Source organism: Sapajus apella, unplaced genomic scaffold (genome assembly GCF_009761245.1).
Source record: "Sapajus apella isolate SASKATOON/1434 unplaced genomic scaffold, GSC_monkey_1.0 scaffold148, whole genome shotgun sequence".
Taxonomy (NCBI): domain Eukaryota; kingdom Metazoa; phylum Chordata; class Mammalia; order Primates; family Cebidae; genus Sapajus; species Sapajus apella.
The window spans coordinates 2,413,349-2,426,171 of NW_022437088.1; the positions used below are offsets into that span (position 1 = coordinate 2,413,349).

The window sequence follows — 12,823 nt, forward strand, 5'->3', positions numbered from 1 at the left end:
TTCAGCTCTGATATGACCTTAGCTTCCTCCTGTGGACACTGTGGGTGCATTAAATGTCACATTCAGCTCTGATATGCAGCAACTTCTGGCTCCTACCGTGGGCCCAGCCTGGGAATGGGGTGGTGGGGTGGCCTCTCACCCGACTTGCCTTCAAAGATATTTGTCATCCTTTTGTGGAGCTCCCCGTTTCTCCCTCGAATGTGCTGCTTCACACAGCAGATAGCAGGAAGCTTCTGCTGCAGTAGGTGCGGGCTGTGACTCCAGGTGTGTACACAGGTACTTGAGTACTGTCGGCATCTAGGCTTCCTAAGTTCAGTTTCCCATCCTAGGGGCTTGACATAAGTTATGTCACTTCATCGCCCCACCCTCACCCCTTGGGGAGACTTTTCTTCTCATTTCTCAGGTGAAGACCTCGAGCCCCCTTCTCCCCCTGAGGCGAAGCATCTTGCCCGGCGTCACAGCTGGCTGGTGCAGCGCTTGCTTGAAGCCCAAGTCTGTGGATGCCAAGCGCTTTCCCTTTCCTTGCCGCTGCCTCAGGTGAGGGAACTGCATGGAGGCAGGAGGAGGGCTGGCAGGGTCTACATCTTGTGGCCGAAGGGGAAGGTGGTCAAAGACAGGACTTAGACCAGGGCCAGAAATGACTTTCAGCCCCAGGTCCCTCATGTGAGTCCCCTTCCCCTCTCCCCACCGCTGCGTTCTGGAGATGACTCCGTGCCATGAGGTTGAAGAGCACAGTGGACAGGGGCTCAGTGCAGAGCCACTCCCTTCTGTTTGGGAAAGTGACTCTGTAGGCACTGAGCATCCACTCCTTGGTTATTACTGCATGTCTGCTATGTGTGCCCGGCTGCCCCTTCTTAAAGGGTAAGGTGTTGGGACAGTCAGGTTATAGACACGTGGCCAGAATGTGGAGTGATGAGGAGAGGGAGGCATGGAAGCTCTGAGACCACAGAGAGGGGCATTTAACCAGCTTGAGGGTGGGACATGGGGAAGATTCTTGGAGCAGGTGCCCCCCGAATTGAGTTAAAGGGTGAGGATTCGCCCAGGTGGATCATTCAGAGGAAGATTCAGTGGAGGCAGAGAGAACCGACAAAGAAAGGAGTGTAAGGTCACAAAGGCTAGAGATTCTCTACCGTGTGCCAGGAAATGCCAGCAGTTACCTGTTACTGGGCTGTAAGGTTCTAAAAAGAGATGGAGAAGTGGCTCTGTGGCTAGAGAAGGAGGCAGGGGCTAGATCCTGAAGACTTTTGCTTGGCAGAATGTTACTTGAGCTGCCCTCTAGGCAAAGGGGAGACTCAAGGGTTTTAAGCAAAGACTTCAGGTATAAATTTGAATTCTAGCGAGACTGCCTTGGCTGGCTTCCACTGGAGTAAGGATTGGAGGAAGGTGAACTTTGAAAGCCAGTTAGGAGGGTTGAATGGTGTAGGTGAGGGATCATGAGCGCATTTCTGGGAAAGAATCGTGACTCCTTAGTCTGGGAAGACTTTCCTTTGAGCCTGGGAGGGAGCACACGGCTCTGAAGATGAGACATCTGTGATTTCATGCACTTGGAAGAAAGGTACAGCTGAAAATATCCTGGTATGCATTTTACGATCAGTTTGTATCTTAGAATCTTTACACGTTTGGCAAATGGCTTAGTGTATTTACTGCTCTATCTGCTGAGCACCAACACGTGTGTCATGGAAGCGGTTATGACTTTTCACTAATAAAGCCTTCTAGAATGTGCCTGTGCTCGTGAGCTGAGCTGCAATCTTTGGTCATGTGGGAACAGGACAGGAAAAATAGGACGTTTGGTAACTGGTTACTTCCTCCCCTCTCCCCAGTTGCCATTCATGCGTGGAGGTGGGGGATGCAGAAAAATGGTCTCTAAGCTTCCTTCCAGCTTCAAAGCCAGGCATTCCTGTGGTCCTGTGCCCAGCCCTCACAGCGCCAGCCCACCTCACAGCCAGTTGCCTGATGAGGGCTTAGAAACCTTTTTAGAAGGCTAGCTGTACTCTGCCTGATTCTCAGGAAAGCACGAGGCGAAGGGGAGGCTCCTTTTGTGACCATCTCAATGGATTCCCGGAATTGCTTTGTCATGAAGGGAGAGGCCTTGGTCCTTCCCGTCTTGTTATCTGGGAGCCATCGAGCCTGGTGCTGCACAGATTCTCGTGATGCTGCTTTTCAGGCGTTGCTTACGTATACAGCCCTCTACTGTTTGGGGCAGAACCCCGGTGACTGCCGCTGGGGCTGGGAGTAATTATGGCATTCTGCAGGGAGGTGGCACCCTCATCATGTTCCTGGCATCTCCCCAGAATTGCCTTTGATCCAGCTTTTTGTTGGGAAAGTAGCCATTAAGAGATGTCTATCTTTGGTTCCATTCACATGGGAGAAACAAGACCTAAATTGGCCATGAATGGTTTCATGCTCCCAGAGCTGGCCTCCTCCTAGCCTGTGCCCAGAGTTTACAGAACCACCTGGGAGGGCACAGCCCCCTGACCCGTGCTCCCCTGGAGCTACCCGTGGCCTGGGACTGAGATCCTGCGCCTGGAGGGAAGGCATCCACGGGCGAGGTGACTCCACTGTGGCGCACACTCCCGAAAACGTTCTTCCTTCCCTGTTTTTGTACATTGAGTAAAATAAAGGACTTCGGGGGTCTCTGAAGTAGTCATGACTATTTCATAAATTGTTGATTATTTCATGATTATTTCTATTTTATTCTATTACAAAACAAAAACGTGAAAATCCAGAAACCAATGAAAATAAAAATAAAGTACTAGTTACCCAGGACCCCATCGTCTTAATGAGAATATCCACAAATTTTCTTTTGTTATCATTATTCCAATTATCAAAGAAGCTTTTGATTAAGGATAATGGCTTTATGCTATATTTTCAATTGAGGCCTTCCTTTCTTTAATTCACTTTAATGTATTAAATGGATTAATTAATACATTAAAATTAAATAAATTAAAATTCATTTTAATGTTTTAAAATTATTAAATTTAATGAAATAAGTTTATTAATGGATTATTAAATTTAATATCTTCAAACATAATGTTTCATCATATAATAGGTTCAAGTTTAACCAAGTTTAATCAAACCTATCATATAATAGGTTCATGTTGTTAGATATTTAAATTGTTTCTAAGTTCTGCTGTGATAATCACCTTTATTTCTGTAGCTCCCCTACCCACCATTTTGCAATGTGTTCTTTTTTTTGAATAGGGTCTATGAAGTGGACCCATTGGGCCGAAGAGTTGAATCAGCTTATGCTTTGATGACGTAAATTCCCACATTCCTTGATACATATGCCCATAATCCACCCCCCAAAAGGATTTTTGTCTACTTATATTCCCACCAACTGTAGCACACTCTTTAGCACTGGGTTCTGGGATTTATTACTTGGAAGTGGCCATTTAATTGAGGATGGTCTGTTGACCGTGGGTGAAGAGGCCACGTTATCGTTCTATTCTCTCTCTCTCCTTTTTCCCCATCCCTCCTCCTTTCTGACTTCCTGTGAGGTAGAAGGGTTTTCTACCTGTTACCTACAGCTGAATGGGTTTCTACCTGTGACCACAGTCTCCAGTGCTCAAAACTAGACTTTCAGAGGCTCCTGGCATCCAGTGAGTGCCTCTCTGCAGGGTTCTAGAGCATGGGAACCTCAGTGCCTCAGAAGACCCTGAGACCCCAAGGTCTCCTCACGTCACACCTGGAAAACGAGCAGGTAGTGCCTTAAAAGCCCTCTGTGTCACCGGCTGACTGTACAGCCTCAGTCTGGTGGGGGCCCAGGTATCTTTTCTTTGACACATTTTGGACTCTCTGTACTGCCTCACCCTTGCCGTGTGAACCATCTTCCAGGCTCAGAAGAACGAGAGCTAGTTTTGTGCCATGGTTTCATAGGGAGCCATCCCAGATTTGGCTCTTCGGTTATCTATTACTGTGATAGCAGGGAATCCTGAAATGCTGTGCACTGTATCACTACTGATACGTAGCGCACTGAAACCATTCACAACTGGTTTGTCTGTGCTGCAAAGCGCTGTCATCTGCCTGACCACGGGGCTGTGCTCATGACCTTCTTCTACGCAATGAGGCTCCTCTTCTGGTGAAAATAGGAACATCCTCGTGCCCAACCTGTCAACAAGCTGGATTTACGACTGGCCCAGGACCTTACCGCGTGGTGGGGAGGCTCTAGGAGAGGATGAAACATACTCTGAGACATTGTAGAGGCTGGAGAGACAAGATTGGCTGAGATGGTGGAGTGGGTCCCTGGTCCTAGGCCCTGAAATCTTGATTGCTACAGTTCTCCCTTTAATCTACGCCCTGCCTCCAAATCCTTCTCAGCATGAGCTGATAAATTCTGTTTTGTGAATTAAGCTAGTTTGACATGGACTCTCTCTAGCTACTTGTAAAAATAATCCCTACTAATACGTCAGCTATGAATGCTTTCCCTATTCATTCCGAATTGAGGTTCTCCCAGATAAGTACAATATCTATTTTTTTTGTACTTGTTTTTATTTTGAAATTTTATATTCACAGAGAGTTGCAAAAATAGAGGTTTCATATACCCTTCACTGGGATTCTTTCAATAATGAAATGTTATGTACCCATAGTGCAGCGTCAGGGCCAGGTAACAGGTATTGGAATAATCCATTACTCATTTTTGATTATTTTTTAAAGAATGTCTAGCTCTATGCTTACAGATGTAAGAGCCTGACTCCTGTGGTCAGGAGACTTACAGGCTAAGAAGAGATACACAAAGAAATTAAGTTCAGGCTTACCAACTCACTATGCCCCTGTAAACTGGGTACTTGGCATTTGTTAACCTGGTTTTTTTTTTTTGAGATGGAGTTTGCATCACACAGGCTGGAGTGCAGTAGCACAATCTCGGCTCACTGCAACCTCCACCTCCCAGGTTCAAATGATTCTCCTTCCCCAGCCTTCTGAGGAGCTGGGATTACAGGCATGTGCAAGCACACCTGGCTAACTTTTGTATTTTTAGTAGAGACGTGGTTTCACCATGTTGGCCAGGCTGGTCTCGAGCTCCTGACCTCAGGTGATCCACCTACCGCGGCCTCCCAAATTGTTAGGATTACATGTGTGAGCCACCGCGTCGCGCCGGACCTGGCATTTGTTAACTCTTTAGCCTCACAACAACTCTGTAACAACAGTACTGTTAGCATCATCATTCCTTTTGCAAAGAGAAGGAAACCGAGACACAAAGAAGTTAAGCAATTTGCTAAGGTTACAAGATGTTAGGGAGCAGAGATACAGTTTCTTAAACCTGTGCCGCCTGTACTCAGAGCCCTTCTGCATAAGCATTATGCAACAGAACTAACAGAAAGGTAGTACAGTGCCTTTTCCTGAGCCTTCCTGGAACTTTCACCAATGCTCTACGCTTCTTTCTCCTTCATACCCTCTCTGTCCTGCTTCCTGGGGTTAGACGCTTTCACAGCTGCAGCCACATTTATGGATCTCTCAGGCTTTGCTCTAACAGGGCCTGGCATTCCCTAGGTACACCCTTCAGAGGTGGGCACCTGCCTCTAAGCAGCAGGTGGGGTCAGAGGGAAAGTCAGTTCTCAAAGGATGTTGACAGTGCAGGGTTCTAGCTTCACTTCACAGGGATTGCTTGTTGGTGGTTTAGTGCTGTAAAAACAACAAACAAAACAAATCAAAACCCACCAAAACACCATAAGTCTTGCACAGCAGAGGAACACGTTTACTTGTCAGTTCATGGTTTCAGTTCCCAGCCCCAGGCATTGTACACAGTGGAGATGGCAGTGGTGGTGGGATGGGGTGGTGCCCACAGTGCCTCACTCTGGGGGAGGGCAGGGAGGAGGGCAGGGAGGAGGGCATGGAGGAGGGCATTTAGGAGGACAGGGTCTGGCACAGGGCTTGGGAGGGCAGGATGAAGGGGACTGTGAGGGGCAGGGCGGGCACTTGGGTGGTGGTAGACACTTTTCCCGTGGGCACTTCTCAGAGCAGCGTTGCAGCAACTTCTTTAAACAGCTGGGCTGGCATTTGGAGTCGCATTTCTGTTCACACTTGGGATCGCAGTTCTTGGGCGCATTCTTGGGGTCATTTGATTTACTTTTATCATCACTCGACATTGTTTCTTGATTATCTGAGCCCTGCAAAGAAATATGAGATGGGTTGTAGGTGGGAGAGGCTTCGTACAGGCTTCTTACAGCTTATCCTTGTATTTAAGATAGTCTTCCCTGGATGCACTCAGGCTCTAGACCACCTTCTCACTCAGGGCCGTCCTCATCCTTGTATGAGTTTGAAATAGCATTTCTTAACCTCTCCACCCTTACTTTGCTTTCTTTTCACTTATCTTTGCTTCCTTTCCTTAGACTCTAGCAGGAATTCTTAACCTAGGGTTTTGGACCCCGCATCATCCCCCACCCCATTGAAACTGTATTTCAGTATAGTTGGTATCTTCTGTAACCCCTTATGTTGTATTTGATTCATTTAGAAATGCGATTCCAAGGAGTCCCTAAGTTTGACCAAACTGCTCAAGGCATTCATGGCACAATGCACGTTTCACTCCTCTAAGGCCACTTCCCATTCTTCTGAGGCTAGACGGGAGGTAAGTTAGCAGACTTGGGGCCCTAGGACACTGCTTTCAACCCTGTGTCCCACCCAAGTCCCCCGAACTTTGAGAATTGCTTTCTTTACTCAAGGCCATGGGAGGGATTAATTTAAATTAAGTAATTTAATCCCTGCCACCAGTGGGCCCCCATGGTTTACGCTAGACCTGCCGTCTCCCTGGCCTCCATCCAGGCTCTGATAAGCAACAGGGCAAGTGAAGAAATCAGGAGATGAACCAGGAAATTCCAATTTCTCTGAAAATATGAATGATAGAGCCACAAATTATGATTTTCAGAAAGGAATTCCTTTTCTCCCCTGTTGAGTTTTGCCCTGAGCTAGGTATTTCTGTATGGACAGTTTAACTCCTAGATATGGAAAGGGATTTTCAGTCCCTGACAATACTTCAAGTTGGATCTAATTGGTTAGATTTCTTTGAGCAAGAAAATAGTATTTAAAATAACATTTTAAATTTTGTTTTAAAATCAGTATAGCTCTCTGGGGAGGCATATCATTAAGTTGAACTCTAAAATTGTTGAGAATCTGTTACAAGGTGAAGCACACCCCGATTCTTGCCACTGAAAATAACAGGAAACTTTCATTCAAACATGACCTTCCCAACCCTGCTCAGTGGGGTACTTCAGGTCACTCCCAGGACAGAAGAGGCCAAAGAATGGCCAGTTTCAGCTGTCCAAATGCAACTTACCCCTCTGTGTTGGTGGTGAACTTGACAAGCAGTCGAGTGAGGTGGATGGTATGGCTGTGCCCCGGCAGGTGGATTTTCCCTCTGGTTCCTCTGCCCAGCTCTGAGGATGCTGAGGGTGGGGGCAGGGCAATGACCTCCACTTGTGAGGTCATTGCAGCATCATCAAGGAGCGATTGTTGTGTGACCCCATAGCTCCTGGCACAACTCAAATCCTGGACACCAGAATAGAGACATGACGACTCACCCCCCTTGGCTGTCCCACCCCTCCCTAGACCCCTCAACATTCAGGCTCGTAAAATGAAGCTGCAGTCAAGAGTCCTGGGCTCTGAGGATGGGAGCCTCATTGTTGCTAGGAGCAAAAACCTGGCCCACTGTTGACACATGGTCTCTAACTCCTCTTTCCCTTCCAACGTTTAACTCCTCTGAACCTGCCCCTTCCCCACCTTTCTAGGAAAGCAAACCCTGAATTGATCACAACCATTTTGACATTCTTCTTTTCTTCATTTTTCTAATGTGAGATTCTGAAACCTCTTCTTACCACCCCACACAATTGGTTTGCCCCAGATCCTGCCTTAGAACACGAAGGTTTGCCTCTCAGAATTCCTTCCTTGCCTTTTTAAAGGCCTGACCAGGGTCTTTGTGGTTGGAATAGGGATGTGTCAGGAGTGGTGATGGGAGGCTGGCATGAGAAAGGGGGGCAGGGCTCAGACACAGGGAGCCGGGTTCATCCTGGCAATCATCAAGAATGAATCACGAGTGACTTTTGATTAAAATTGTGACATGATTGTGCCTAAAGTATTGAAGTATTAGGATGGATTGGGAGATAGGGTGGCGAAGTAAAAGTAGAATCAGTCTGTTTCAAGAAAATTATGAAAATCTCCTCATCTGAAGGAAGGCAGTCATGAGTCAGGGTGCCCATGAGAGAGATCTCATTAGAGAGGCAGATTCATGGGACTTATTTGCTGAATCTGCAGAAAATTAAGAATTAAAGATAGCTCCTGAGCTAAAGGGCTGCTTCCCAATGTACTAGAAGCCAATACTATGACCCCAGGTTTTTGAGAAAAGAAAAGCTTTTTACTGCAAGTCGACCATCAAGGAGCCAGGAGTCCAGCTTGAATCTGCCCGCCTGTGCTGGCTTTAAGGCAGTAATTTTATTGGGAAAAGTTTAGAGATTAGATTCTGGGGTTAGTAGGTGACTGATGGAAGGAAAAGGGAGGTCTGGGAAAAATTCTCAGGCATGGAAAGTTCTCTTTTCATGCTACCTCATGGGTCACATGTGCAACTTCAGGGAGAGTTAGTATGAAACGTGCAGGGGAAACTTGGCTGTGACATCAGCACGCTTTTTCTGTTCAGACTGCAGTCTGCCACATTAGCGCCAATGACTTCAGCCAATTTTGTTATCTTACCAGCGGAGACAGCGCCAGCATTTCAGCAAGTTGTTCTTTTTTTTTAATCTGCCATCATGTAAACGCAAGAATTTCTGTTAGTCACTAGTTTCTTTAACTCTTTGGGACAATGTTTCACCAGGTTTTGGAATGTTAGTGCTACTGTTAATGAGAGCTGAGAAAACAGGGGAACAGGTTTGTGCTAAAAGAATATGGGTTTAAGTCTGAGAAGAGTGTCGTTAGTGTGAACCCTGTTGGGTGGTTATTGGAAATATGGCTTTGGCCCTTATGCCACTGGGAAGACCTGAGACCTTCAGTTCAATTCAGTCCAACATTTATTGAATGGATGATCATGAGATGAAGATACAGAAACCTCATATAGGGTTTATTCACAAGGATAAATAATGCCATATTCAATTAAACCTCAAATGAACCTAAATAAAAGGGGACAGTGGGTTGGAATTTAACCCCCTATCACTGGGATAATCACTGTGAGAGTCAGAGTCTTGGTGCAGCCCACTTCTCTCATAAGAATTTCCTCTTCCCACCATAATTTTGTTCATCAGCTCTGTCTCCTCAAAGCTGCTGAGAAGCGGCTGTCACACCCATCTCAGGAGACTCAGCCTCACCTGACGTTCAGCTCTGGACCAAAGGTTCCAATCTGGATATGGAGAAGCCAGTCATTTGTGACAGCAATGTAAGAAATGTGCTGATTTCTACTGGCCATTGTTATCTTTCTCCTTCTCCTTTCCTTCTGCTCTATTTCTTGCTCAAGAAGTTCTCAGTGAATGAAAGTATATCAGTCATTGGGCTTTCAGTAGGACACAGTTTGTTCCCTATATTTCCAGCCCTTAAAACCCTCCTTTGTAAAGGTCAGCACTCCTGGCAGTGTTACATTTGGTTTCCCAGCCACCAGCCTTACCTTTCACTTAGGGTTTGGTGGCTCAATGACTTCCTTCACTGACTGCAAGGAAGCACTACTGAGGCGAAACACAGAACAGGCTTTTTAGGCTGCTGGGCCTCCATGAGAGAGGTTGGAAGAAGAGATAAATGTCCAAGCCTGGCCTGCCATGATTAGGGGTTGGAAGAGGACCCTGAGGTCAGATTTCTGGGTTTCAATCCTGCTTCCATCCTTTACTTGCTGAACAACTCCTAGTAATTTACATAACCAGCCAGGTCTCAAGTCCTCATCTATAAAATGATACAAAGCCAGCATCATCTTAGGATACTGTATAACTTATGTTGATTGCTCATAACATGCCAGGCACATTTACAAGTGTAAAACCTGCACCCTCATCCACTAAACTATCTCACTAGATTCATAGAATTCTAAAGACTGGAGATGCTGTGTCTGAAGTACCCCCAGTAAATGTCTGTTATTCATATTAGTTATTATTTTTCATCAGTGCTGGCCAGGTGTCTTCATTGGCTTGCTGAACCTGTCTCTCTGTGTCTTCATTTCAGTCTCATTCTCTCATTTTCTGGCCCTATAATCCCACTTCTCCAACTTGATATAATCCTTAGACCTCTTCCCCACACTGTTTTCTTCCTGCCTTCCAGCTAAAGCTCCTGGTGGTGTTCACAGTATGATTAGATATTTTAATATTAACTGTTAATAGGTGATTTCAATTTAAGGTAGGGAGGGTTTATCAGTGTTATTGATAAAAGATAGTAACTTAATTTAGGCCAAAAAGTCATTGGACTAGTCAATGGTTCCTCTGTGTGTGTCCGAAGGCCCTGATGTCTGTATAGCGTATCAGCCCAGGGACATGCTATGTATGCAATTTTAACTCCATTAGGATCCCTCTTACTGCTTTTTTGGCAAAGCATTTCTATTTATTCCCTGCCTTTTTCTATCTCTCCACGTAACTCTCGTTGAACAAGCAGAGCCCGCATGATAAAGTCAGAAAAAAACCCTACTTCTCTTGATGCCTCTTAAAGCCCTCTCTGTGGGGCTGGCTCTTCCCTTCCTGTTGGAATGAAATCTCTAGCAGATGCCCTTGACTTTTAGAGCCATACTAAGAAATAAGAAGTTCCCTGATCCCTTCTATTTACATAAACAATCTTATTTCAGTAATCGGAAGGTCTTTCCCTGAATGTTGGGTTTCCTTCTCTTTCCTACTTGGGACTACTGCAGGAGGGAAGGCTGCATGAAAAGAAGAATATTTTCTCTATTAACTACTAGAAGTTTTTAATTTCCTTCCCTTACTCACCCAGCTGCCTCTTGTCCATTTGGGTAGGGGCCGCAAAGGAACGAGAAAGACCTGAACAGCTAGTGAACTGACAAAGGAGCTTTCTGGGCTTGGCAGGTGCTTATGGCTGACCTTTCTCTCGCGGAGAACTTGAATGTGCTCTTCACAGACTCTCCTCTCCCTGCTGGCTGGGTGTTGGCCACAGTTCTTTAGTATGACAGGCACGCACGTCTGCTTTGACTAGCTGTGCATGCCTCCTGCAGCGCCTAGGCATGGGCGGGCTCTTCTTCAGCTTCTCTTGGCTGGTATTCCTCAACTTCTTCTGGATTTTAGACAACTTGGAGACAGCCAGCTTTCCCTCCCTTATGGCTTATATCTGGCCCATGGGAACCAGGTATACATCTTCACCTTTCACTGTTTATGTCACCATTGGGTAAGTTTTTCTTGATGTTTGTGTATTTTTCCTAATTCATTATGTAAAGGGGGAAGAAAACGATGAAATCCTCATGGACATGGTTCAGGGTTTATCCTATTTGACTTTACTGCAGTATTGATACTGTTGTGTCCTGTATTTTACCCCTCTCTCCTTTTGGTTCTCTGTGACCTGGGCAGCCTCCCACTTCTAGCCTCATTTACTCTCCTTCCTGAGCCTCTCCTCCTCTGATGAATCCTTTCAACATCACCTGCACCTTCATTGTGCACCCTTGCTGCTGATATTATCCACCATTGCTGGAACTACGAGCTCTGCACCGGAAAATCCCAAAGCCCACCCTCTTCCCTGCACTCTAGGTCCCAATATTAACATCCATTAGATGTGCTTTGGTACCTCAAGCAGATTTTACAAAATCAGAATCCAACACCTTCCACATCTTTCTTAACGCGTCCCTCTTGCTCCTCTTATGCGCTCCAACCCTGTGAATAGCATCCTGTCCACCAAGACATAACCAGAAACCTGGGATCGTCCCAGACTCTTGCTTCCTACTCAACCTCACACCCAACGGCTACCAGGACCTGCAAATTCTATCTCCTGAGCCACAGGCTGCTGAGCCAGGCCGTGTGTGGGAGCCGCAGGGCACATTGCTCTCAAGCTGGTCCCCCATCTTCTCACAGCCGCGGCTGCGGCCTTTATTGTGACATCATCGTCACAGGCCTCCCTGTCTCCAAAGAGCCCCAACACTAGTTCAACACCTACAGCATTGCCAAAGTGAATTTTATAAAACAGAAGCCTATTTTACCATTGAATTTAAGATGAGGCCCAATGCTTCTGGTTGGGTCAACAAAATTCTTACTAATCTGGTGTCTGCTTTCATCTCAGGCTTCTACTTTTCCCCTAGATCCTGGGGTTAAGCCACTTGCAGTTCCCAAAATAGGCCAGACTTTTTTTTTTTTTTTTTTAAACTCTGAGTTTTTTGTCTGCTGGCCAAGCCCTCCCTCTCTGCTCCTCAACCTTGAACTCAGAGGAAATTCTCCTTGGGCATGCATTTTCTTACCTTATCAGGCTAGGCAGTTAGTTGTCTTAGCCAAGTTCATTCCGAAATGTTCATCCCCATATTTTGTAGTTATTTATGTCCCGATCTACTCTCTCACATGATGTAGTGTAGAGATCAGGAACAAATGATTCCTTTCACCTCTGTTTCTGCAGTGCCGTGTATGGCTTGTCACACGTTGGCCAGGCAATAGTTAACACTTATTGTCAATAAGGAGATGGAATAATATTATTTCAATGGTTTTGCAATTGCTCTCCTCTCTAACTGGACTATCCCCCTCCTTTTTGCCTTATTGATGTTTATTTATTTTTTATCTTCTAGATACAACTTGAAAATTCCACCTTCCATGCGAACTGCCCTGACCTCCCACCCTGCTGTACTTAAGAGATACCATCCTGAACATGCCTGGCATGCTCCCCACAGATTGATTCTCCACCTGTTCTGTGGGGGGGGCAGTGGCTGTGTCTCCTGTCTCACACTGTGCCCTAATCC

General features: G+C 46.1%; 1 protein-coding gene across 1 annotated transcript; it reads right to left on the minus strand.

Annotated features, from left to right (window-relative positions):
* Positions 1–5,669: 5,669 nt before the first annotated feature.
* Positions 5,670–7,363, minus strand: LELP1 (late cornified envelope like proline rich 1). Its single transcript, XM_032265025.1, has 2 exons — positions 7,268–7,363; positions 5,670–6,104 (listed from the first exon to the last, which is right to left on the minus strand). Exon 2 carries the CDS (start codon positions 6,081–6,083, stop codon positions 5,787–5,789), a length of 297 nt encoding a protein of 98 aa, XP_032120916.1. The 5' UTR covers positions 6,084–6,104; positions 7,268–7,363; the 3' UTR covers positions 5,670–5,786.
* Between the last annotated feature and the right edge of the window lie 5,460 nt (positions 7,364–12,823).

What these genes read in the sequence shown, in the direction of transcription:
- LELP1 (XM_032265025.1), bottom strand. Translation starts at nt 6,083, where the DNA reads ATGTCGAGTGATGATAAAAGTAAATCAAATGACCCCAAGAATGCGCCC.